At 40.4% G+C, this 24,077-nt stretch overlaps 1 protein-coding gene across 2 annotated transcripts in view; it reads left to right on the top strand.

Moving 5' to 3' along the window:
• The window catches only part of sugct (succinyl-CoA:glutarate-CoA transferase), a 235,127-nt gene that overhangs the window by 182,452 nt on the left and 28,598 nt on the right, over nt 1–24,077 (top strand). For both annotated transcript variants that reach the window (XM_079805985.1, XM_079805986.1), the window contains exon 13: nt 12,598–12,661. In XM_079805985.1, the coding sequence (XP_079662111.1) occupies nt 12,598–12,661 (64 nt within the window). The remainder of the gene's footprint in view (nt 1–12,597; nt 12,662–24,077) is intronic.

Here is a 24,077-nt window from a genome sequence, read left to right as displayed (position 1 = left end):
TACAATAATTGTGGAGCTCAACTGTCATTTGTAAAAATTTATATTTTTGTCTTTTGGACGTTGCATTCAAAATCCATTGGGGGCATGTGTCCTTGGTTTGAATGGGCATGACGCCTTTGTAGAAAAACTTGTGGCAACCCACCATAAAAATCGTATAATTAGGGGTGTAACGATACACCAATGCCACGGTGGACGGAGCCTCGGTTTCGTTTCGGTTCGGTTCTATTTGCTGTGGAGGCAGGGTTCATGGCAGGGCACCAGCAATAATAACACTAGATTCACTTTTGACTGATAACAACAAAAATAATTTAACTTGTTAACTTTATCTTTATTAACTTTATACATTAGCTTCACGTTTTCTTTAGAGCAGTTAGCATACCTGAGTAAACTAAAATGAAATAAATGCCTCCACTGTAGACTAGTCAGAAATCTACTAATTTTACCATTTACCATAATGTTAAAAAACAAGCACATTTATTTAATAAAAACCGATGACACAGACAAGTAATGTCCCACTTAGCCTTCTTAGCCTAATTGTATGAATATGACTAATACTGATGAATAAATAAGCCTATAAGGTAAAGCTATAACAGCAGTTTTCGTTAATATGGTAAATGGACTGCATTTATATAGCGCTTTTAACAGACCTACGGCCATCCAAAGCGCTTTACATTTTGCCTCACATTCACCCATTCACACACTCATTCATACACCGACGGCGGTGTCAGCCATGCAAGGCGCCATCCAGCCCGTCGGGAGCAGCTGGGGTTAGGGGTCTTGCTCATGGACACCTCGACACTTGGTCAGGTGGAACCGGGGATCGAACCACCAACCTTCCGGTTTATAGACAACCTACATGAACCACTGAGCCACTGCCGCCCCTACTTTATAATACTATAAAGTAGCCACCACACTAATTAAAAAATTGGCATTTTGGGGTTATGGAAACAACAGTTACCATGGCAAATACACAAAACCAACATAAACTACATGCCTTCCCAGCTAACACATGTCGAACCAGTTACGTGAATTATTGGTACTTTACTTTTTGTTTCTCTTGCGCTTTATATATGAAGTGATATAAAGCATGCACCACCATTTTTGCGCATTTAATTGAAGAGTGTGCGCTACGAGCACAGTATAACAGCTGACATGAAAGGAAAGTGGTTTTCTGAGGTGAGAGATTTTTTTTTATTTCCTAACAAGCTACGAAAATGACAATGTTGCTGGGACTCCAAGTTAGCATTTAGCCTACCTGGCTAAATAGGGGAACTGGCTTTCTTTTGTTCTTCCACCATGAAGCTTGAGCGATCACCCAAGTCACATGACAGACATGTACTTGGAAGACAAAAGTTGGTTTATATTTACTAAACAATATTATTATAATAATATTTAGTAAAAATACAGCTCTTATTAGTTGTTAAAAGTATATGTGTATATACTTATAATGTGCCACTGTTTTGCAAACACCACTAATGTTAATGTATCTTTTTGCTGAAAAAAAGTGACACATCTTGCAAGGAAACTTTGTGTTTTATTTCCATTTCCATCTCTGTTCTTCCATCCATTAACCATCAACACCTGATCTAGATCTGTCTGTGTGCTCTCATAGAGTAAATGACTCTGGAGGGCTTCTCATCTCTCTCTATTCTGGCTGACATGTCAATCTGCAGAGCTTTTGACGTCACTCAGGTCATCATATACTTACGCAAAGTCACACTGACCGAATAATTCATAAAGAAGAAGCCATAAGTTACCCAACCAGCCTCATCCAAATCTGCAAAGGGAGGATGTGGCAAGCAATCTTGTTGTTTCTCACAGACTGAAAGAAGGCACATCAGCGCGTCAGAAGGAAACTTTCCAACCATTCATCTTTTAGAACTCTGACAGAATCACATCCTTTTCTTGAAATAATTTCAGCTTGTAATGTGTGAGCATGTGTGATTATTGAGTTCTTTTCCATTTTTTTTTTGTTTACTGGGAATATGACTGGTTAAATTTTTTTGTCCGACTTTTGAGATTTACTATTAATATTGTGTGCAGTGAATCATATGACTATTAACATGCTTGCACATTGTAATCAAAGTCAGTTTACACCTTGACCAAGGTTGGAGGCTTCTTAGAAACTGTAGCTGGTTAAACTATAAGTTACTCAATAGCAGCTAAACCACAGTTGAGTCAGAAAGAGAAAATATCTAGTGAGCGGCACTTCTGTGGGAGAAAATATCTTTTTGATACTGTTTGTTTATAATGTTTGCGGCCCCACTTTATATTTGGTGGCCTTAACTACTATGCACTTACAGTACATCAAAAAATAAGTACAATGTACTTATTGTGTTCATAATGTATTGCAAAACACTTTTGCTGCTATTGATTATGGGATACGGGTAAAGTTAGGGATAGCTGCGGTGGTATGGGTAAGTTTAAGGTTAGGGTTAGGTGTAAGGGAAGGGTCAACAGTGTAATTATAAATGTAACTACAAAATTAATTGCAGATGTAATTACATGCAGGTAATTTTTAAAATGTAGGTACAATTTAAAAACATGTATGTACACAATAAGTGCATTGAATCAAATGATTAATTGAAATGTAAGTCCATAGTAGTTAAGACCACCTAAATAAAGTGGGTCCCTGTTTGCTATATATTTATACTATATATCATCATCAAGTCGCCTGAACAGCGGTGGCTCGTAACTCCTATCTTGTAGTGCGAAGTTAATTACCGCTGCCAATGGAAAGGTTCCATTCATGAAGAAGGGAGGAGATGGAGCCATCCCCAATATGTTGAACCCATGTCCGATCAGGCCGACCAGGTGGTCTGCTCCAGCCAATTGGAGCGTGTCTTTCTGTGCGGCGGGCAACAGCGCAGGCTAGGGCACATTAGGCAGGAGTATGACTTTCAAGCCGAGCCACATGTCTGAACAGAGCCATGCGGCGATGAGCAATTATGTCTGTGATTGTTAACAGACTAGTGCGTAGGGTCACAGCCGCGTTTGTCATGAGGTCGAACTAGCGAACATGCAGGCTTTGACGCTGGCAGTGCATATGAAATGACGGTAGCCTTTTGGGATTTTGCGATTGAAAAGTCCAAGTCTCGGAACCGTACAGAAGGATTGGCAACCAAAGGTGGAGTAGAACTGGAGTTTTGTGCTAAGCTGGGTCCTCTGATGATGCCAAAGGCTCGGAAAATACCTCATTGCTGAAGCAGCCAGACCGATTTGGCATGCAATATTAGCTGTGCACCTTCCTTCTGAGTTTTGTGCACTCTCCAGATACGTGAACTGTGTGACATTTTCCACCTGCTGACCCCTGACAGTGATGTTCCCGATATTGGATCCGCTGCCCAAGCTCTGCAATTCGTTTTTTTGCCGTGATACACATATACATGTAGGCCCAGGTGGGAAGCATCTTGTTCGAGATGTTCAAAAGATGTTGCCAGTTGGCAGCTTAATCCCGATCAGTGATGTTATTTGCTCAAGGGTCCAATCCATGGCTCTGCAGAAAAGTGCTGAAGCCAGAACAAAGCCCAGCCTCCAGAGGTGGTTGTAATCTCCTCAGAGAGTGAGCCATTAACCCTCACTCTGGCAGTAGTGCCTGAATGAAGGTCTTTTATGAGATCTATCAGAAAAGTTGGAATGCCGATGCCCCACAATACGCTCCACGGTGCTTGACGATCCACAGAGTCAAACATTGCCTTAAGATAGACATCGGTTGAACTTGCTGTGTATTTCTGATAGGAGCCTAAGGGCGAGGATGGCTTCTGTTATAGATCTACCTGAGGTGAAACTTGATTGTTGAGGGCAGTGTCAAGACAAGGAGAGGTTGAATCCTTCCTTGAACAGGACGTGAGCAAACACCCTTCCTGGCACTGACAAAAGTGTAATGGGTCTATACCTGGAACATTCGTTCCTTGGCCCCTTACCCTTGTACAGAGCCATGATAATGCCTTCTTTCCACTGAGAATGAACATGCCCAGAAGGCCACACCTGCAAAAATAGTTTGTGGAGAGGTTTGCTAATAGAGTAGAGGTGCATTTCAGTAGTTTTGGTGAAAGTCCGTCTGGGCCGGCAGTGCATTCGAGAAGTATTCTCGCCAGCGATGCAAGATATCGGATTGACTAGAGCATATTGAGACATCTGCTCTAAGGATCGGGGTGGTGCCTTGAGTCCTACATGAACCCTTTATCTTACTGATGGTCCTGTATGCTGCCTTTAAATTGTTCTGATGTAGCCCATCCTCCGCTTCATTAGCTAGGGACTGGTAGTTTGCTTCATGGTCGCGCTTTGCCTTAGCCCTAAAGATACCCTGGAGGCGCTTGTACTCTACCTTGTCACTAGCTAAGTGGGCTCGAGCTTTTGCATCGATTGTGTCCAATGCTTCGTCGGATAGCCATGGCTTCCGACGTGATCTTCTATAGCCACTGTGCGGATAGTGTCGCTGATTGTTGCCCCTCCAGTCTCTACATCTTCTGAAAGATCACCCCATCTCGAGGTTGTCTGTCAGCATTTGCACACTGAATGTTGGCTGTATCTAATGATGTCTTTAACCAGGGTTCTGTTTGTGTCTGTCATGTCATGTTGAGATCGGTAGCCCCCGGATACTTCATCGCCTTGGGGCAGGGGCGATGGCAAGCACAGTAATGACAGCCTTGTTCCCAAAGAAATTTGGTACGTGGAGCCTGCCACTGTATGTCACAATTCACCAGTGTGAGTGCCCGTGGTTACTACCAGAGGGCACTCCACCCCAGACTGTCACTCCATCAAGGACTTAATCTCCCATAATCCTTTGCCCGGACTCATTAGCACTCACTGTTTGCACTTGTCTCTCATTTCCCTGTTCTCTTCACCCTATATAAGCCTGGTTATCTCAGTCATTCATTGCAAAGTCTTGTCTAGTGCATTTTCCCTGGTTTCATGTCTCTTGGTCTTGGATTACTTGCCCGTTCCGTGGATTACCCTTTTGCCTGTCTCTCCTGTTTTGTTTGCCTGATTGGACTGATTACCTTTTATGACCTCTTGCCTGTTTTTGACTACGTTTGTGGATTATTCTAAAATAAAGCTGTGTTTGGATCCTCTACCTTCTGTCTTAGAGCAGTCCGTTACACTGTAGCCCACAGTTGCCGTTCACTCGTTGGTCTGGGTATGTCTGCCTGCGGTGGGGAAGAGGCCGCTGCTGCCCAGTCTTCTGGTTTGCACAAGCTTATTTGTTGATGGCTCGGATTCACCATGTCACAGTAGATTTGTGTGTGTTTTTTTTATTAAATTGGTCAAGCCACCAACTAATTCCACCACACCCTTGTGGCACTGTCGTTTTTTGGTCCGCAACTGCTTATTCGAACGAGTGGTGCCCGCCTTATATCGCAGCTAAGCTCTAGGTTGGATATCATCCCACTATCCGCCACCTGTGGACATGGTTAGGAGCAGTACAGCTCTGCCCCAACATATGCTGTTTGGATTTAAACTTAAGAGTCTATGGTTGGATCATTATTGGAGTGATTATTATGTTCTTAGCATGTTATATGTTTGTGTAAACGCACGTATTTGTGTATGCTTTGATCGTAATGAGTAGAACACACACACATAAAGATGATGTCAGGTTGAAGTCTATTTGGCTTATTTCTCTCATTGGTCATAGGGTCACCTTCATCAGTATGGCACTGTGGAGACTCCCCGTGTTCTTTCCTGAAAGGAGTCATTCCACCAGATCCATTACTAAGTTTTCCCTGGAAAACTCATCATCATCATCTTGTTCTCTTCTTTTTTGACTCTATGCGCCAACCCCTCTACCCCCCACCCCATTATCTCTCCCTCCAGTTGTGTAACAGAGCCGCTTGTGTCCATTCCCGCGCTCTGATTCTTCCTGCTGCGCATCATCCAAACGCCCCACAAAATAGCTCTGCTGCCGCGTGTCTACTCCACTTCTCTTTCCTCACTTCACCAATTTGCATTTCAAAGGCAAAGGCGGATATGTTGGCTGATGTACACACTGACTGAGGTAGATTAATGTATGGCGGGTGGCTGGACCCTCAAGATTCCATGGCCAAGAGCTCAATGATTCAGCTTGATTTAACTGTTCCCATATTACAGTGTTTGATACGAAAAATGAGCAAACCCTTTCTCAGAACCCAGAACTGAGCATTTAGTGATGAATATGATCAGGCTGACTAAAACATTATGCACACATGTTTAACTTTTTTTTGTGATGTTTGCCATCTGAGATTATATTTGTAGATCCTTGTGATTTGTTTTCAAAGGAAAAATTGAAAGTCTTGGATTGTTTTAGTGTGGCATGCTCACTGACGGCAAGTTAACTGCCTTTGCAATTATTCTTGTCATTTGACAGACTTCTGTCTAAATGTTTTGGCTACATTCCTGCAGTGTGACACTCATACGCCCTCATGTAATGCAGCAGGAGCTAATGGAAGCACATCAATTGATTGCAAAGAAATGCAATTTAGTACAATAAATGAAAAGAGAAGCTTTATGTGCTCTCTGCAGTTTCCACCAAAATAAAAACTTTAAAACTTTAAACATGGTTTAATGTTTGAAAATTAAGAAATTAAGACAACCCTAAATATTAGAATTGTTGTACAGTTGTACTGTAAAATTAAAAAAAAAAAAATTCTTAAATAGTCGTTTTATGTATTATTATTTTATAGTCATTATTTATACAGTGCATCCGTAAAGTATTCACAGCACTTCACTTTTTCCACATGTAGTTATGTTACAGTCTTATTCCAAAATGTATTAAATTCATTATTTTTTCCCCCTTAATTCTACAAACAATAGCCCATAATGACAATGTGAAAGAAGTTTGTTTGAAATCTTTGCAAATTAATAAAAAATAAAAAATGAAAAGATTCACAGCCTTTGCTCGATATTTTGTAGAAGCACCTTTGGCACCAATTACAGCCTCAAGTCTTTTTGAGTATGATTCTACAAGCTTGGGACCTATTTTGGGGCAGTTTCTCCCATTCTTCTTTGCAGGACCTCTCAAGCTCCATCGGGTTGGATGGGGAGCGTTGATGCACAGCGATTTTCAGATCGGGTTCAAGTCTGGGCTCTGGCAGGGCCACTCAAGGACATTCACAGAGTTGTCCCGTAGCCACTCCTTTGTTATCTTGGCTGTGTGCTTAGGGTCGTTGTCCTGTTGGAAGATGAACCTTCGCCTCAGTCTGAGGTCCAGAACGCTCTGGAGCAGGTTTTCATCAAGGATGTCTCTGTACATTGCTGCATTCATCTTACCCTTGATCCTGACTAGTCTCCCAGTTCCTGCCGCTGAAAAACATCCAAACAGCATGATGCTGCCACCACCATGGTTCACTGTAGGGATGGTATTAGCCAGGTGATGAGCTGTGCCTGGTTTCCTCCTGTCATTCAGGCCAAAGAGTTCAGTCATTTTTTCATCAGACCAGAAAACGTAGTGGGCGGCCAGATCTAGGAAGAGTCCTTGTGGTACCAAACTTCTTCCATTTACGGATGATGGAGGCCACTGTGCTCATTGGGACCTTCAATGCTGCAGAAATTATTCTTCCCCAGATCTGTGCCTCGATTCAATCCTGTCACGGTGGTCCACTGGCAATTCCTTGGACTTCATGGCTTGGTTTGTGCTTTGACATGCACTGTTAACTGTGAGGCCTTATATAGACAGGTGTGTGCCTTTCCAAATCATGTCCAATCAACTGAATTTACCACAGATGCACGTCAAACTGGTCTCAAATCCTCTCTTGTCCTTCACTGTCGCCGCTCCTCCTTTTATGCTTCCGAGCTCCTCCGTGAAAGTATTCGACTGCTCTCTCGCGGCTCTCGAATGCCCTGCTTGTCAAACATCATATTGATCAACATTAAACATTATATAATTTAAAACTGCCTAATGTTATTGAATGAAATGTCGACCCAGGACGAGCTATAGGACTGTGCAAGCATTAGTGGTGTTGATGGACTCGGTCTACTTCATGTGTGTTTGATCATCACTCTGAATATGGTGCAGATGTACTCTTTGTACAAAAATGTGATTTTCTCAGATTTTTGCTCAAAATGTTTCTTTTTTTAATGAAATTTACCCACATTCAAGTGTTGATAAAAAAGAATGCATAAAGCTAGAATAAAACGGGTTTTGTTTAATAGCAGAGGGTCTGTTCTTTCTTTTGACATATTGCATGTTCATATATTCATACAAACTAAATATTCTGGGGGGTATGACATTTTTTGTGAAAATGATCAAAAACAAGCTGGCGGTGTCTGGCAACTTTGTTTTTTAAAACGCTGGCGAGGAAAGAGTTAATATATAGGGTCACGGTTATGGTGATGATGACGTTTTATTCTTCTATACTAATTTGGTGTCTTCATCGTACAGTCACATACATGTCGTAGTTTATTATATCCATGTCGTACAATGTGATCTGAAATCTTATTGCCGAAATCAAAACAAACTAAATAAATTCCACCACAGCATCTATTAAACACAGATTTGAGATGGTGGACGTGACACTGTGGTGGGATTTTTACTTGCTTTTCAGAAAAATGACTACTACAATTTATGAACACTGTATATCCACTATTAGACATTGTTTGTGGACAAAGAAAAATAAATGCATGAAAGTGTTAAGAGTGTGTTTTAAAAAGGCAAAAGTTCCCAATAGCGGCTGCTACAAAAGTTAATTACAAGAAAGTTTTGCCAGGAAAATCGTTTACCAAAAATAGCACAAGGACAAGCTTTGGTTTACAGAACACCATTTCAGTTTTGTGCATCAATGCGGATGTCAAAAACACAAGGCAGTCTGAAATCAAGGCAAACATGTTCCACAGTCTGTCATGAGCTTTACCCAAGATCTCATTGGTGTCGAAGGTTACAATCTTATCCAGCAAAAATCATTTAGAGGCATTGAAGAAAAGAAGTTTGGATGAAAAAGATGAGCGAGAAGGAGATGGCCACATCCTCAACCTTACCATTACCCATGAAAGCATCATTCAATGAGCCGCTTAACACACAGCATACATGCCACACATCCAAACTGCCTCTAAATAAAGCATGACATGGTGCAGAGCTTCTATCTCTCACATTCTGGAACTTTCCCCAGAAGGGTCAGAAAAGTACACAGAGCATTGAGGGAAAACATTGGGGAGGAGAATAGAAAAGAGGGAGGGAGGTGTCATCCACGTCTGGTGGTCTGGACATCATCTTACATAACTGTCTGGCTTCAGCTCAGTGACATGAGAACCTATAGCACTAATGACACTAATGCGCTTTGACAGACTACATAGAGCCTTGGATTCTGTTGGGACCCATGCCAGACTTTGAGTGGCATTTGGAGTCTCATGAGCGAAACCGAACAACAAAGAAAGATGCCAACTCAGGCACATCATCTGTTTTCATATACATTTCCTTTCATCTTCAACCACATACAATTCAGTAGATTAAAAGAATAGCTTAGCCAAAAATGAAACGACTGTCATCATGTACTCACTCCCGTGTCATTCCCAAACCTTTATGATTTTGTTTTTCCATAGAGCACAAGACTGAAATTTGAGAATACCCTGGCCACTGTTTGTCCCATAATGAAAATGAAATGGGACAAGCTGTAAACTGACAAAAAAGCACCACAACATTATCCATATGACTTGTGAACACTTTTCAAAGTATTCTGAAGCCATACAGTAATTTCAATGATGATATTTGGTCACGGGACAGTGACTTTTGTTGGCTTTTTGTTGTTTTGAGAGATACAGCAGATTTTCAGGAAATAATGGCATTCATTTAATTTTTGCATGGCTTAAAAAGACTTGGAGTGTATTGTGTGAGTTGTCTTTGAAACAATCTATACTGTATAAAGTGCTATAAAAATATGAGTGAATAAATGTTTTTGTCCTTTGTAAGCTTGACAGCCCCATTCCCCTTTATATTCATTATATGGAAAAGAATATTCTTTAGAAATTTCACCTTTTGCATTTCACAGAAATAAAAACCCAGTTTGGATCGATCAGAATAAATGACGATCAGAGTAAATGATGACACACTACCGTTCAAAAACCACTTATGCTTACTAAGGCTGCATTTATTTGATCATGTACAATTAAAAAAAGAAAAATGGTCATTGTTATTACAATTTAAAGGGATAGTTCTCCCAAAAATGAAAATTCTTTCATCATTTACTCACCCTTATGCACCATGTACATGACTTTTTTTTCTTCATCTAAACACAACTGAATGAATCTCTGTGAGTCCAAAGAATGTATGATGTCTTCTAAATCGATGCTTCTAGTCTACTGTCATCACGAGGGGGATGTTGTGGAAGTGCGTTGTGAAGTTGGCCCTGTCCCAAATGGCACCCTAAACACTCGCAGTCTTCCTCTGAGTCCGCACTTTCATAAGTCCACAAGACCGAAAGTGCATATGAAGTGTGCCATGTGAGACAGGGCCGCTCATGCGTGAAATGGCAGTAACTTCTCGAACAAACTTCACAACGTACATACGTCACGAGCCACAATGTCCGCCTCATGATCGCTCGTGTGACAGTAGACTATTGATTTAGAAGACATTGATTCATCCACTGAGGTTATGTGGATTACCGTCATAATCGCCGTGTGTGATTTTTTTCAAGTGTCAAATGAGTGGCAGCCATTCCAGTGGCATAGTATGGACTCACAGAGATTATTATTTTCCTAAAAAGAAAGTCATATACATTGTGGATGGCATAAGGGTGAGTAAATGATGAGAAAATCTTCATTTTTGGGTGAACAAAAATTTTACTCTAACTGTTCTATTTAGGGCTGCCCTCGACTAAAGATTTTTCTAGTCGACCAGTAGTCGTTCAATCAAGCGATTAGTCGACCAATTGCGCGATTATATTAATAAGCCACAAATCATAAAAACGAGCCTTTAATTGCCTATATTCAATACATAGGCTAATCAGCGCTCAAACACATGCATAAAGCATGCGCATCGGCAAACATAATGTTTAGGAGTGTGTTGTGAAAAAAACTGGTGACTGTTTCAACATTTTAATCATTTATTGATAATGTTTTCGGCTGCAGAGATTAAGTCGACGATGCTGACTTGTCCACAGTAGAGGACACGCGCCTATATGCGCGTTTCATACCTATTACATAATCTGAGAATTTTTGTTTAAAGGTCCCATTCCGCATGATCCCATTGTTCAAACTTTAGTTAGTGTGTAATGTTGCTGTTAGAGCATAAATAATACCTGTAAAATTATAAAGCTCAAAGTTCAATGCCAAGCGAGATATTTTATTTAACAGAAGTTCCCTTTCAAAGCCTACAGCGAACGGCTGGCTTGGACTACATCCTGGTACTTCCTTCTTTAATTACGTCAGTAGAGCAGTAGAACAGACTAACCTCCGCCCACAAAGAAACGCGAAAAAGGGGGCGCGGTCTTGTTGCTGTCCCACGTGGAGAAGCGGACGTGTCGCGTGGAGAAAAGGAACTGTTGCGTTGAGTGTGTTTATCGCCATGTCATCGAGACGCTGTTATTTTCATCCAGGAGTCAAATCACCTTTGTTTGGCTTTCCCAGGGACGCTGTAGAGATTATTGAACGCATACATCTCTCCGTTAAGAGGCGTGACCTTTCCAACGTGCGCTAAGCTGCTGTCAAATTACAACACAGGGACCGCTTTCACGTGCGCTAAGCTGTGGTCGAATTACAACACGGTAAGCGCTTGCACAATCAGAACTCGTTACGTGTTTCTGAAGGAGGGACTTCATAGAAAGAGGAAATCACCAGCCGTTTTTAGGACTGTGGAAACAGCGGTACACAGATAAGTACATTGTGTGAAAAATACTGTGTTTTTTTACACGCGAAACATGAACACATGTTATATTGCACACTGTAAACACAATCAAAGCTTCAAAAAAACACGAAGAACGGGACCTTTAATATATCTATAGATATATTTCTCATGTCTGTGAGGCAAGTATAAGCTGAGTTTCGGTTCATTTTTGTGACACTCAAGTTCACAGAGACTGTGACGGCAGAAAGCACATCCTGATAGTTTTCATAATTTTTTCACAAAAGCACAACAGTTGTTATTGTGAGTTTACAGAAATTAATGATAGGCAAATGTTTGGATTTCCTGCTATTAACAATCTGTCTGTCACAGTCTACGGGATTTTGCCACTTTTTTTTCTTTTTCTGCGACTAACCGACTAACACAATCGACTATTAGGGGGCAGCCCTAGTTCTATTGAAATATATTTTAAAGCTGTATTTTCAGCATTGTTTATCCAGATATCAGTGTCACATGATCCTTCAGATCATTCTAATATGATGATTTGCTGCTCAAGAAACATTTCTTATTATTATCAATGTTGAAAGCAGTTGTGCTGCTTCATATTTCTGTGGAAACCATGATACGTGTTTTCAAGGTTCGTAAATCTTGAGCTGTCGTGTCTGTCAGTATAACTTTGTTTTTGCTGGGTAAACTCAAAGATTTCTCAATGTTAAAAAAACGTCTAAGGTAAGATGGCAAATTTGTGTGGTCTTTGAGAAGACAGTGAGTTAATAGCTTCAAGAAAAGGAGTGTAAAAACATGGCATGAGTAATTGTCTCTGGCTCACGTTCTTTTGTCTCCATTCCCAGGTTGCTCACAATGGCCTTATTTTGGAAATGGACCACCCAACATCAGGAAGGATAGCAGTGCCAGGTTAGTATAGAATTTGCTGTTGGTGAAGTGCAAAACATTCCATGCAGTCCTTCATTTCAATCACTTTTAAGCACCTATTTCTCAGGCGGAACTTGGTATTCTTACATATCAGGAACGCATTCAGTTTCTGGAATAGTTCACGCAAACATTTCAATTTGGTTATTTTATTTAAAACATGTATGCAACTTCTTTAGTTGGAACACAAAAGGAATCTTCATGCACCTATTAGAAGAAAATATTCTATGTAGAACCTTAAAGGGCTCTGTCAGGCACTTCAAATATAGAACCTTTTTATGGATTTCGGTTTTAACACATTTTGTTTCAATTAATTTTTTATTTTAATTAGATTTTATGAATTAAACAGCTCGTAAACACACTTTATCACTAGAAAAAAAAGGAATATCCCATTAACTCTTTCCCCGCCAGCGTTTAAAAAAAGTGTTCACAAATGACAGAATATTTTGTTGTATGAATATCTGAGCAAAAGAAAGAGCGTGTTTTATTCTAGCTTCATGCATTCTTTTTTTTTAATCAACACTTGAATCTGGGTAAGTTTCATAAAAAAGCAACATTTTAAGCAAAACGCTGAGAAAATTGTTTTTGTCAAAGACTACATCCAGATTCAGATTCAGAGCAATGATCAAAACACAGATGGAGTAGATCGAGTCCATCAACACCCCAAAGCTTCACAGTCCTATAACTCGTCCTGGGTCGACATTTTGATTTATATGATGTTTAATGTTGATGATCGCGTTATTTTACATATGCATCTGCTTACAGATTAGATTGCTTGTTTCTGCGTCTTCTTCGCCTGTGTTTTGATCAGGAGATTCTGAACTCATTCAGAAGATGCGTAATCGCACCCCCCTACTGTATAACAGTGGAAACACGGGGAAAGAGTTAAACATGAAAGTATTTTGCAATGCAAAGCCATTTCTTCTTATATAGAACCTTTAGGGCATAAAGCGTTCTTTAAATTTGAGTCAAGAACCCTAGAGTTCTATATAGAACCCCATTGAACTTTTTCTGTAAGTCTTCTGAACCGAACGGGTTCAGAGCGACATGAGGTTGTTGTAAATAAAAGCATTTTTGGGTTAACCCTTCCTTTAACCTCTTTCCACTTGAACTTCCTATTGCGTTTCTATACTATCTCTAGTCTCATCATCCAGACCCTTGGACTTTGAAGAGGTCGACTTCCCTCAGCGACTCTCTTGTATCGAACAGTGGATAATCATTTATTTGATGCTTTGTTTTGACTTTTCTTTGTCCGCTCAATGAAGTAAAGGTTTCTCCATTGACATAAAAATCACCCCATGCTCTTTCATTCTTCGGTGTGAGAGTCCCAGAGAGACGCTTTCTGAACTCGTCATTTCGTTTGATCGTCCACATATTTAAAACAAGCCATCATTGATCCCCAAAACGGACAGGTCTGCGGTCTGGTGAGCTTTTTTGGCCCCTAGAAAAGAATGTTGAACGGAGAGACAACATTTTTAGAAAGGTTAAATGCAGATGTTGGCTGTCGCCAAGACAATGTACAGTCATTTTTTCTGTCAACGACTTGATTCCTGCTGTTTTCGTGGCGCTTCAAATGTCAGACTCTGATGGACTCACTCCAGACAGGTGGTTTTACTAACAGTGAATTTAGTTGTGGTTTGCAGCTCTGTAAACACACAAATACACGCCACTTACGTAGACACCAGTGAACGACCCCTGCTAATGATCTATGCTTTGTCCCTTCAGTGACCAAAAAGCAAACACTGGCAGGAAAGGACTGCTAATGGTTTTGTCATGGCTAGTTTGTTCATCCTTTTGTCTATGCGTACAAAGAGTCCTTAAAGTTTAATCCTTCCATCCGTCCACCCAATTTTATCTTTTACACGTGCGCCAAAATGTTTTTGAACGAAGAGCTTCAGTGAATTCGGCATGCTTCCACAACCACAAAACAAATGCATTTTGTGTCAACTGTCTCTGGAGTGATACCGGGATAATCAGGCGGGTCCTTTGATGGCCACGAACAGTTGTTTACCAGTTCATTGTTTGCATGTTTGTCTGCATCCGAGCCAAATCAAGGATGATTGTCAAGAATTTCTCAGAAAAGAAGGGGCAGAAACCACAACAAACACCTTTTTCCATTCCGCATTCCTCATCCCTGACCCATAAATTTGCTATAGCACCACGACGCATACTTGAGGCCTCTAATCTTGCACAGCTATTTACATAAAACCCCTGTCTGTCCATGTTTTCGGACTTTTTTCTCACCAGCAGCTGCACATGTGAAACGTTTCCCGCCTTCGGTGACTTTGTGATGTTATCAAACGTTTCACAGTAGATAAGCTGTTGGTTTTTGAGCACAGCAGTCGGTACCTCGCTATTTATTCCCTCTAAACCCCAACTTTGTTCTTCACATCAAATGCGAGGCTCTAAAGAACCAAAAATGGAGTCCCGAACAACATAGGCGCGAAATTGGCCATTAGCTCCGGTCGACTGTAAGCAAGTATTGTGCAATGGATGTCAGGGGTGCACTGAATGAGACCAAAATGGCTTTACGACACAATCGGACCGCAATGAAGGTTATCGGATTACATAAACGACAAATTACTAATGACCAGGTATTCGCAGGAGTAGCCTGTGTGGAGGAAACTACAGGAATGCATGTTAAGAAACATCGTCCGGCTTTTTTAAGGCACCAGAGAGCGAGAATGAAAAGGGCTCAGAGGATGTTTTCGTGCCGCTGATTGCGAGAAGCTGCCTCATTAGCGATTGTGCAGGACAGTGCATTGTGAGGCACTTCCCAAAATAAACCCCTTTATTTAAACCAAAGGCCCTTGGCAGAAGCTTCTTGTTAGCTGAGTTTGCTTTTCTCTCGAATCCGACCAGCTACGGTGAACATTTGATGATGTGGGAATGTTTAGAGAGTATTTGTGCTTCTTTAGAATAGTCAAAGCATTAATCAGTCTGATATTGCAATAGACTCTTTGTGTGACTTCCTCCCCACACTGAAAAAAAATATGTAATTAGTGTTTTTGTTTTCCAGTAAGAATGTGTAAACATCCTTAAAGACACATTTAGAAGCAGAAGCAAAATTGTATAGATAAAAGATGCACTTAATACATAATATATTGTCTGAGACCATTAAGAAATATATATCTTGTTTTTAAGGATGTTTAGACATTGAATAATAAGTGATAAAACAACAAAAATATCATGAATCATAATGGTCAAATCCACTTACTTGCACATTCTCTTTAAATTTCACATACATATTCAATAAATCGTTTGATTTGATAAAAGTTTAGTTACACTTTATTCTGATGGTCCCCTTTAGACATTCTGTGGACCATAAGTAACACTGCACCTACATGTCAACTAACATTTATTAGTTGAGTATTAATAGACTAGTAGGTTAGGGTTAATAGAATATTTGACGTACTTGCAAAGTTTCTTATAGTCCGTTGAATGTCTGTTGGACAACCATCAAAATAATGTGTTAGCAGATATTATTATAATAAAAAAAATTGACAAAATCCACAGAATAAGAAAAAAATGTTTTGCTGTGTCTTTGGATGTCAGAATCGGAATGCAAAAATATAGTCTTAGGCCCCGAACTGATTTTTCAGGTTTGAAAACGCGAGGCGCACCGCACTGCCTTTTTTTGGTTGACGTTTTTCAATTTAGAAAAGAGCAGTGCGCTTTTTTTATGTTGCTAGAAAACCCCCGAATCAGCTGTTTTGTTACACCGTCTCCTAACTGCGACGCAACGCCGTGACGAGTGTGATAAAAGGCATCTTTTCCATGTTAATTAGAGTTTTTGTCCTAAGCAGCTGTGACGGCAACACGTGATGATTCTATTTTAGAAACGGTTTCTATTTCTGCGACGTCGCGGCTGGAACAACAACACTAAACATGGCAATGATAATCTCAGGTAATGTTTATGTGCTTTATTTAAAGGGGGTGGGGGGGTGAAACACTCCGTTTCAGTCCATCTCATGTCAATCTTGTGTACTTATAGAGTAATATTGTATCCTTAATTTCTCCGAAAAGTCTTTAGTTTTATTATATTTATAAAAGAAAGATACACTGTACCTAGTCTTTCCGGAAAAAAAACGAGTGGCTGGAGGCGTATCGTGTTGGCGGAGCTAAAGAGTCACAAGCGCGCGCTGCGATTTGGTTGAGAGCGTCTGAAAGCTGTGACATCCTTAAACGTGAGGAAAAAAACTTTATCCTAAATAAACCATGGAGATCAATCAGATTTAGCCATTCATATATAATCCAGAATCAGATCTAGAGGCTGAAATTGAACAGGAGAAGCAGCAACAACGACTACAGCAGGACGTCTCAATGATATGTACTCTAACTGTAACTTATATACTTGCTTAGCGGCTTGTCATGCGCGAGTTTTACAACATTTGCTTGCGTTTACTCATGCTTTATGATGATATAACTTGGTTTATTGACTATTATATGTGATTTAATGTTAGTGGTAGCAAGCGTAATGGTTTTGCACGTCAGACTAGTGCGTGTTTACATAGAAAAACAATGGAAAAGTAACGCATTTGAATGAGTCAATAGCTAACAACACAAAGACATTTGAAGCAGTTTTACTCACCGCCTGCTTCCAAAACACGAGTCACGACCGTGAACCTTAATCGCTGGGACCGCTCCATCTTTCAGCATTAGACGAGCTACAAAATCCGGCGTCGAACTGGGCCTTGTTAACAAAACAATCATCGCCGAAATGCAGGGAACAAACAAAACACTTGCACAACTCTGTTGCTGCTCCGTAAAAACAAACTCCATCCTGCCCTGACAACCAAAAACACACTTCTTTGGTGACATGTCGTGAAGTCCGAGCAAATCGCTTTCATGGGCGTACTGCTTTCGCTCTCTCGCTCTGGTCTACGGGTGCGTGCTCGCCCTTTCGGGAGAAGTGCCCTTAGGACCCGTATAAGGAAATTCCGCTCCTGGTCAAGACAATCTCCTGAACTCCAAACTGAATGTCAGAATGGGAAAGAAAGGTGATTAAAGCAATTTTGAGCGTGGCATGGTTGTTGGTGCCAGACGGGCCGGTCTGAGTATTTCACAATCTGCTCAGTTACTGGGATTTTCACACACAACCATTTCTAGGGTTTACAAAGAATGGTGTGAAAAGGGAAAAACATCCAGTATGCGGCAGTCCTGTGGGCGAAAATGCCTTGTTGATGCTAGAGGTCAGAGGAGAATGGGCCGACTGATTTAAGCTGATAGAAGAGCAACTTTGACTGAAATAACCACTCGTTACAACCGAGGTATGCAGCAAAGCATTTGTGAAGCCACAACACGCACAACCTTGAGGCGGATGGGCTACAACAGCAGAAGACCCCACCGGGTACCACTCATCTCCACTACAAATAGGAAAAAGAGGTTACAATTTGTACGAGCTCACCAAAATTGGACAGTTGAAGACTGGAAAAATGTTGCCTGGTCTGATGAGTCTCGATTTCTGTTGAGACATTCAGATGGTAGAGTCAGAATTTGGCGTAAACAGAATGAGAACATGGATCCATCATGCCTTGTTACCACTGTGCAGGCTGCTGGTGGTGGTGTAATGGTGTGGGGGATGTTTTCTTGGCACACTTTAGGCCCCATAGCGCCAATTGGGCATCGTTTAAATGCCACGGCCTACCTGAGCATTGTGTCTGACCATGTCCATCCCTTTATGACCACCATGTCCCCATCCTCTGATGGCTACTTCCAGCAGGATAATGCACCATGTCACAAAGCTCCAATCATTTCAAATTGGTTTCTTGAACATGACAATGAGTTCACTGAACTAAAATGGCCCCCACAGTCACCAGATCTCAACCCAATAGAGCATCTTTGGGATGTGGTGGAACGGGAGCTTCGTGCCCTGGATGTGCATCCCACAAATCTCCATCAACTGCAAGATGCTATCCTATCAATATGGGCCAACATTTCTAAAGAATGCTTTCAGCACCTTGTTGAATCAATACCACATAGAATTAAGGCAGTTTTGAAGGCGAACAAACTATTAGTATGGTGTTCCTAATAATCCTTTAGGTGAGTGTATATTCTATGAAAAAGATTGTTTTCGTGACCGTTGTTGAAGACGCCCTTTAAAGGGTTAGTTCAGCCAAAAATGAAATTTCTTCCATTAATGACTCACCCCAATGTTGTTCCACACCCGTAAGACCTCCGTTCATCCTCGGAACACAGTTTAAGATATTTTAGATTTAGTCAGAGGGCTTTCAGTCCTTTGAATGTTAGTGTAAGCACACTTTGCTATCCACGTCCAGAAAGGTAATGAAAACATCATCAAAGTAGTCCATATGTGACATCATTTGGTTAGTTAGACTCTTTTGAAGCGTCGACAATACATTTTGGTCCAAAAGTAACAAAAACTAAGACTTTATTAAGCATTGTCTTCTCTTCCGGTTTAGTTTGAATCCGCGATCACGCGCCACAGTGACGCTGCTGACGTAAGACGCTGTGACGTGTTATCTGGTATCTGCTATCGCACCCCTGCTATCGCACCAGATAACACAAATATTCTCTTCATTTTTATTTAAAATAAATGCCATTTGAAGCACTTCAAAGCCCTTTGAAACGGCATTGATGTGGAAGTTCAACATTTTGGTTGCAATTGAAGTCCATTGTGTGGAGAAAAATCCTGAAATGTTTTCCTCAAAAAACTAAATTTCTTTTCCACTGAAGAAAGACATGGACATCTTGGATGGCACTGGCGTGAGTAAATTATTAGGAAATTTTCATTTTGAGGTGAACTAAAACTTTAATGCAAATGGCATATACTCCAGTAAAACATTTCTCGGGGAGGAACCGACGCCCAGGGGCACCGCTAGCAATTTTGGGCCCTATGAAAAAATTTGATGTTGGGCCCTCTACCACACCAACCTAGCTATCCAAGATCATCTCAGGGGGCCCCAAAAGTGTGTGGGCCCTTAGAATCGTCCTAACTTTCCCCCCCTTAGCTGCGCCCCTGCCGACGCCCATGGATCAATATAAACTATAATCTTTTTAAATCGAACTATATTGTATACCGTATAAATGCAATTCTCTAGCCGAGGCGATCAGGTTTTCTGCAACCATGATGCGCACGCATCCCGAATGTTTACAAACCTATACTTAGCCTATATGACTGTTGTACTATATTGCAGGTCTTCTGAAGTAATACTTTAAGTGAGGAAATTTGATTGAATCCCCCAAAGATTGTATCTAGCCCATGTTCACATCCCAAATGAAAGAATTTAAATAAATGCATATTTTGAGCTAATGCCGGACGAGGTAAAGATTCCGGCTTTGTTAAAGGTATACGTTATCTAGACTTCCACTTTGCTCAGAGTTACAATGATTTTTCAAGCTGTATGATCATAGTTATCATTGTAATCATCATGCTTTTATTGTATGGCAAGAGCTATGTAACAAAGTGTTCCACAAAAATTCCACAGCATATGGGTTTGGACTGACATGGGCGAGTAAATAATGTCCAAAGTAACAACTAATAAAAGTCTTCTCTACTTTAGCTATAGTAACAGTAAGCAAACAATACACATAACGGTTAGGATATATCACCTATTTAAGGTTAACCATGTGTAATTCTATTATGAGAGTAATTGCTGCTATGGTTGTTGGCGTGTGGTTTTATAGTGTGGTTCAGTGAATCAGCCCACCCCGTAGAGCTCCTCGCTGCTGTGACTTGTTCTTTTCCTGACGTTAGCGGGTTTGATGTGTTCCATAATAACACATTGATTTTTACCATCTTCTAGAACATTATGTAATTGTCTATGTATTCTGCAAGAACACATAAACGCTGATGCAAATTATGTGCTCTTTAGCTGTCAAACCCAGAACTGCAGCAGCTCTGAGCGCTCCATCTAAACTTTCTGAAGTGTGAAGAGTCTGTGTGTGCTTAGCAGTGAGACTGCTTTAGTTTCTGTGGATTATACCTCAGTGGTTAGAAATACACAATGAATCATTCCAAAATCCAATATCTATCCATCTATCTATCTATCTATCTATCTATCTATCTATCTATCTATCTATCTATCTATCTATCTATCTATCTATCTATCTATCTATCTATCTATCTATCTATCTATCTATCTATCTATCTATCTATCTATCTATCTATCTATCTATCTATCTATCTATCTATCGTCTGTAAAATATCTATCTATCTATCTATCTATCTATCTATCTATCTATCTATCTATCTATCTATCTATCTATCTATCTATCTATCTATCTATCTATCTATCTATCTATCTATCTATCTATCTATCTATCTATCTATCTGTCTGTAAAATATCTATCTATCTATCTATCTATCTATCTATCTATCTATCTATCTATCTACACTCTAAAAAAAAAAAGGTTCTATATTGCACCAAAAATGGTTCTTGGCTCGTAATCATAGGGGAACCTTTTTTAGTGCTATATAGCACCAATTTTGGTGCTTCAGTGGTTCTTCAGCGGTTCTTCAGAGGTTCTTCAGCGGTTCTTCAGAGGTTCTTCACCGGTTCTTTGACTAAGGTGCTATATAGCACCTCTGAAGAACCGCTGAAGAACCACTGAAGCACCAAAATTGGTGCTATATAGCACTAAAAAAGGTTCCTCTATGATTACGAGCCTTTTTTTTTAGAGTGTATCTATCTATCTATCTATCTATCTGTCTGTAAAATATCTATCTATCTATCTATCTATCTATCTATCTATCTATCTATCTATCTATCTATCTATCTATCTATCTATCTATCTATCTATCTATCTATCTATCTATCTATCTATCTGTCTGTCTGTCTGTCTGTCTGTCTGTCTGTCTGTCTGTCTGTCTGTCTGTCTGTCTGTCTGTCTGTCTGTAAAATATCCATCCATCCATCCATCTATATATCTATCTGTAAAATATCCATCCATCCATCCATCCATCCATCCATCCATCCATCCATCCATCCATCCATCCATCCATCTATCAAATATACATCCATCCATAAATCAATATCAATCTATGAATCATTCCATATTCCAATATTTGTCTGTCTATCTATCCATCCATCTATCATCCAATATCCATCTATCATCCATCTATCTATATATCCATTAATCCATCCATCCATCCATCATCTATTTATATATCCATCCATCGATCCACAATATGTAATATGCATAAATACGATATACAAGGCTCTGAATATTTGATTCTGACTGATGTTCTCATCTTGTGCTGTGAGGTTGGTTAGTTTGGAATGAACTGATAAGATGTGAACTTCAGATGATTTGTCAAGCCTAGTGGCTGTCATCTGTAACCTTATTGAAACATATACAACATACCTCAGAGTTTCCTGCCGGATGTGGGAATGTAGTCTTGAGGGAAATTTTTACGAATGAGAAGGTACGGACATGAGATGGTGAGAAAGGCCGTAGGCAAAGTGCATCTCTTCTGACGTAAGATTCCCAAACTCCCTCAGCGTTCTCCTCTGGTCAACGCTGAAATGGGATACGAATTGACAGGTGAAGTTTTTTCCCAGAAAGTCTCATAAAGAAGTCCTGCTTGTCATTGTGATGGTTCCCCAACAGACATTCTATTGACTATAAGTAACTTTACAAGTACATGTCTAACCCTAACCCTAACCTAACAGACTCAGTTTGCAAATGAATGAGTTAGTTGACATGTTGTTGCCAAGTTTCTTACTATCGAAATCAAGTGTAATCCATCGGGCTTCATGTTATAATCAGCGATTCAGCATTTGCTGTGACATTGCAATTCTTTTTTCCCGGTTTGATGCTAGTTGAAGGCAAAATGACCCAGTTTACAATGTGTTTACTGGCACAAGGGTGGGGCAACCTGTCACTCAAATGAGAGCGACCAATTGCAAACCACAACCATCCAATCAATTCTCCATGGACAAAATCAAGTCCCACCCTATGTTTTTTTCTTTTCTCTCAGAAACGGTGTTCATAAACGTTTTCTATCCTCATGAGAAAATTGCAAAGTATTGATATTCAAAACTTTCCATATATCCACACTTGAATGTGTGTGTATGTCCATAAAATAATTAATAATTAATTTGTTGAAGATGAAAGCAATCGTTTCTTGCGTTTAGTGTGGCTCTTTCGCACAGCTAGGACACATGAACTGACTCTTCAGAAAGAATTCAAGAGGGAAACACCGTTTCGGACACGAAGGCTTCCTGACAAGATGACTGGTAGATCAGTAAAGCTGCAGATGATCCTTTTCACATCAAAGATATGTTTCGGATGTCTCTGGGGCCTGAGTTTGTGTGAATGAGAGCGTTTATGTTCACAGTCTGTCAGATCCCTTTGCAACACAGAGCTGCTTTGACGTCACCCTGAGCCAGCTATCTTGGGTTGTTAGCGCTGATATTGCCGTAATTCCCCCTGTAGACTTAGTGAAGTATGCACCATAAACATCTATGATGCAGCAGGGACTGCTCTCAAATCATAAGCCTTGGCATTTCTTTTTCCGAAGCTTAGTTTTCCCTCAGGCTGTTTTGATTTTAGGAGCATTTAGGTCACCTTTCCACTTCTCAAAGGGCGTTTGTTTGTCGTGTGGCAAGGTCTCACAGGTTTGATGATGCATGATATATTTTATGTATTCAATGTAGCTTTCTCTGTGCAGTTCCACAAGGTTTTAATGGTCACCAGTCCTGTTGCTGGCTTTATTGGTGCCCTAAGCGTAATTACTTTATGGTGCCTGCGATGGTGGCGTTCGCGACTTTGTAGAAGTGAGGGGGGGGGGTCTTCTTTTGGCCTCACATCCATTAAATAGCAATACTCTTTGTGCTTTGTTGCTATTGATATAAAACAAAGTCTCAGATTTCAAATTAAGTCCATTTTATTACGAAATTCAAAAACATAAATACCGTTTTGGCGCTGTGGCGTGAGATCACTTTAGCTCAGCTCTAGAGAAGCAGCCGCACGCGAACGGATCTTTTCTTCCGTCTTAATACTTACTACCAGTTACAGTCCAAAATAAACATGAATGAACATCTGAACGTGTGTTAAAAGATTGAGTACAACTTACCGAAACCCGTATCATGTCACATGGAATCGCTCAATTAGTGTTTCAAATGCAGAAAGGCGTCAGTAAAACAGCTTGTAAATAGTGTCATCTAACATCACATTTTACCTCAGAAAAAAACATCCAGTGTCCATAAACTCATTAGTCAGCCAGAAAAATTGACTCAGTGAGTGTCAGTGAGGTCAAAATAGCGGCCGAGTCATAGATATATACATGGATACCTCATTAGTGCCTGCGTGGATCATGGCGTGGATCGCTCGAATGAGGAATCTACGTATACATATCTATGACCCGGCCAGAATTTTGACCTCACACACGGGAAGTGATGGCAGTCTGGAGAGCTGAAGCGTTCGTCTGATATGA

The sequence above is a fragment of the Gobio gobio genome (assembly GCF_949357685.1).
Source record: "Gobio gobio genome assembly, chromosome: 23".
NCBI lineage: Eukaryota > Metazoa > Chordata > Actinopteri > Cypriniformes > Gobionidae > Gobio > Gobio gobio.
This window is presented reverse-complemented; position numbering and strand designations above follow the sequence as displayed.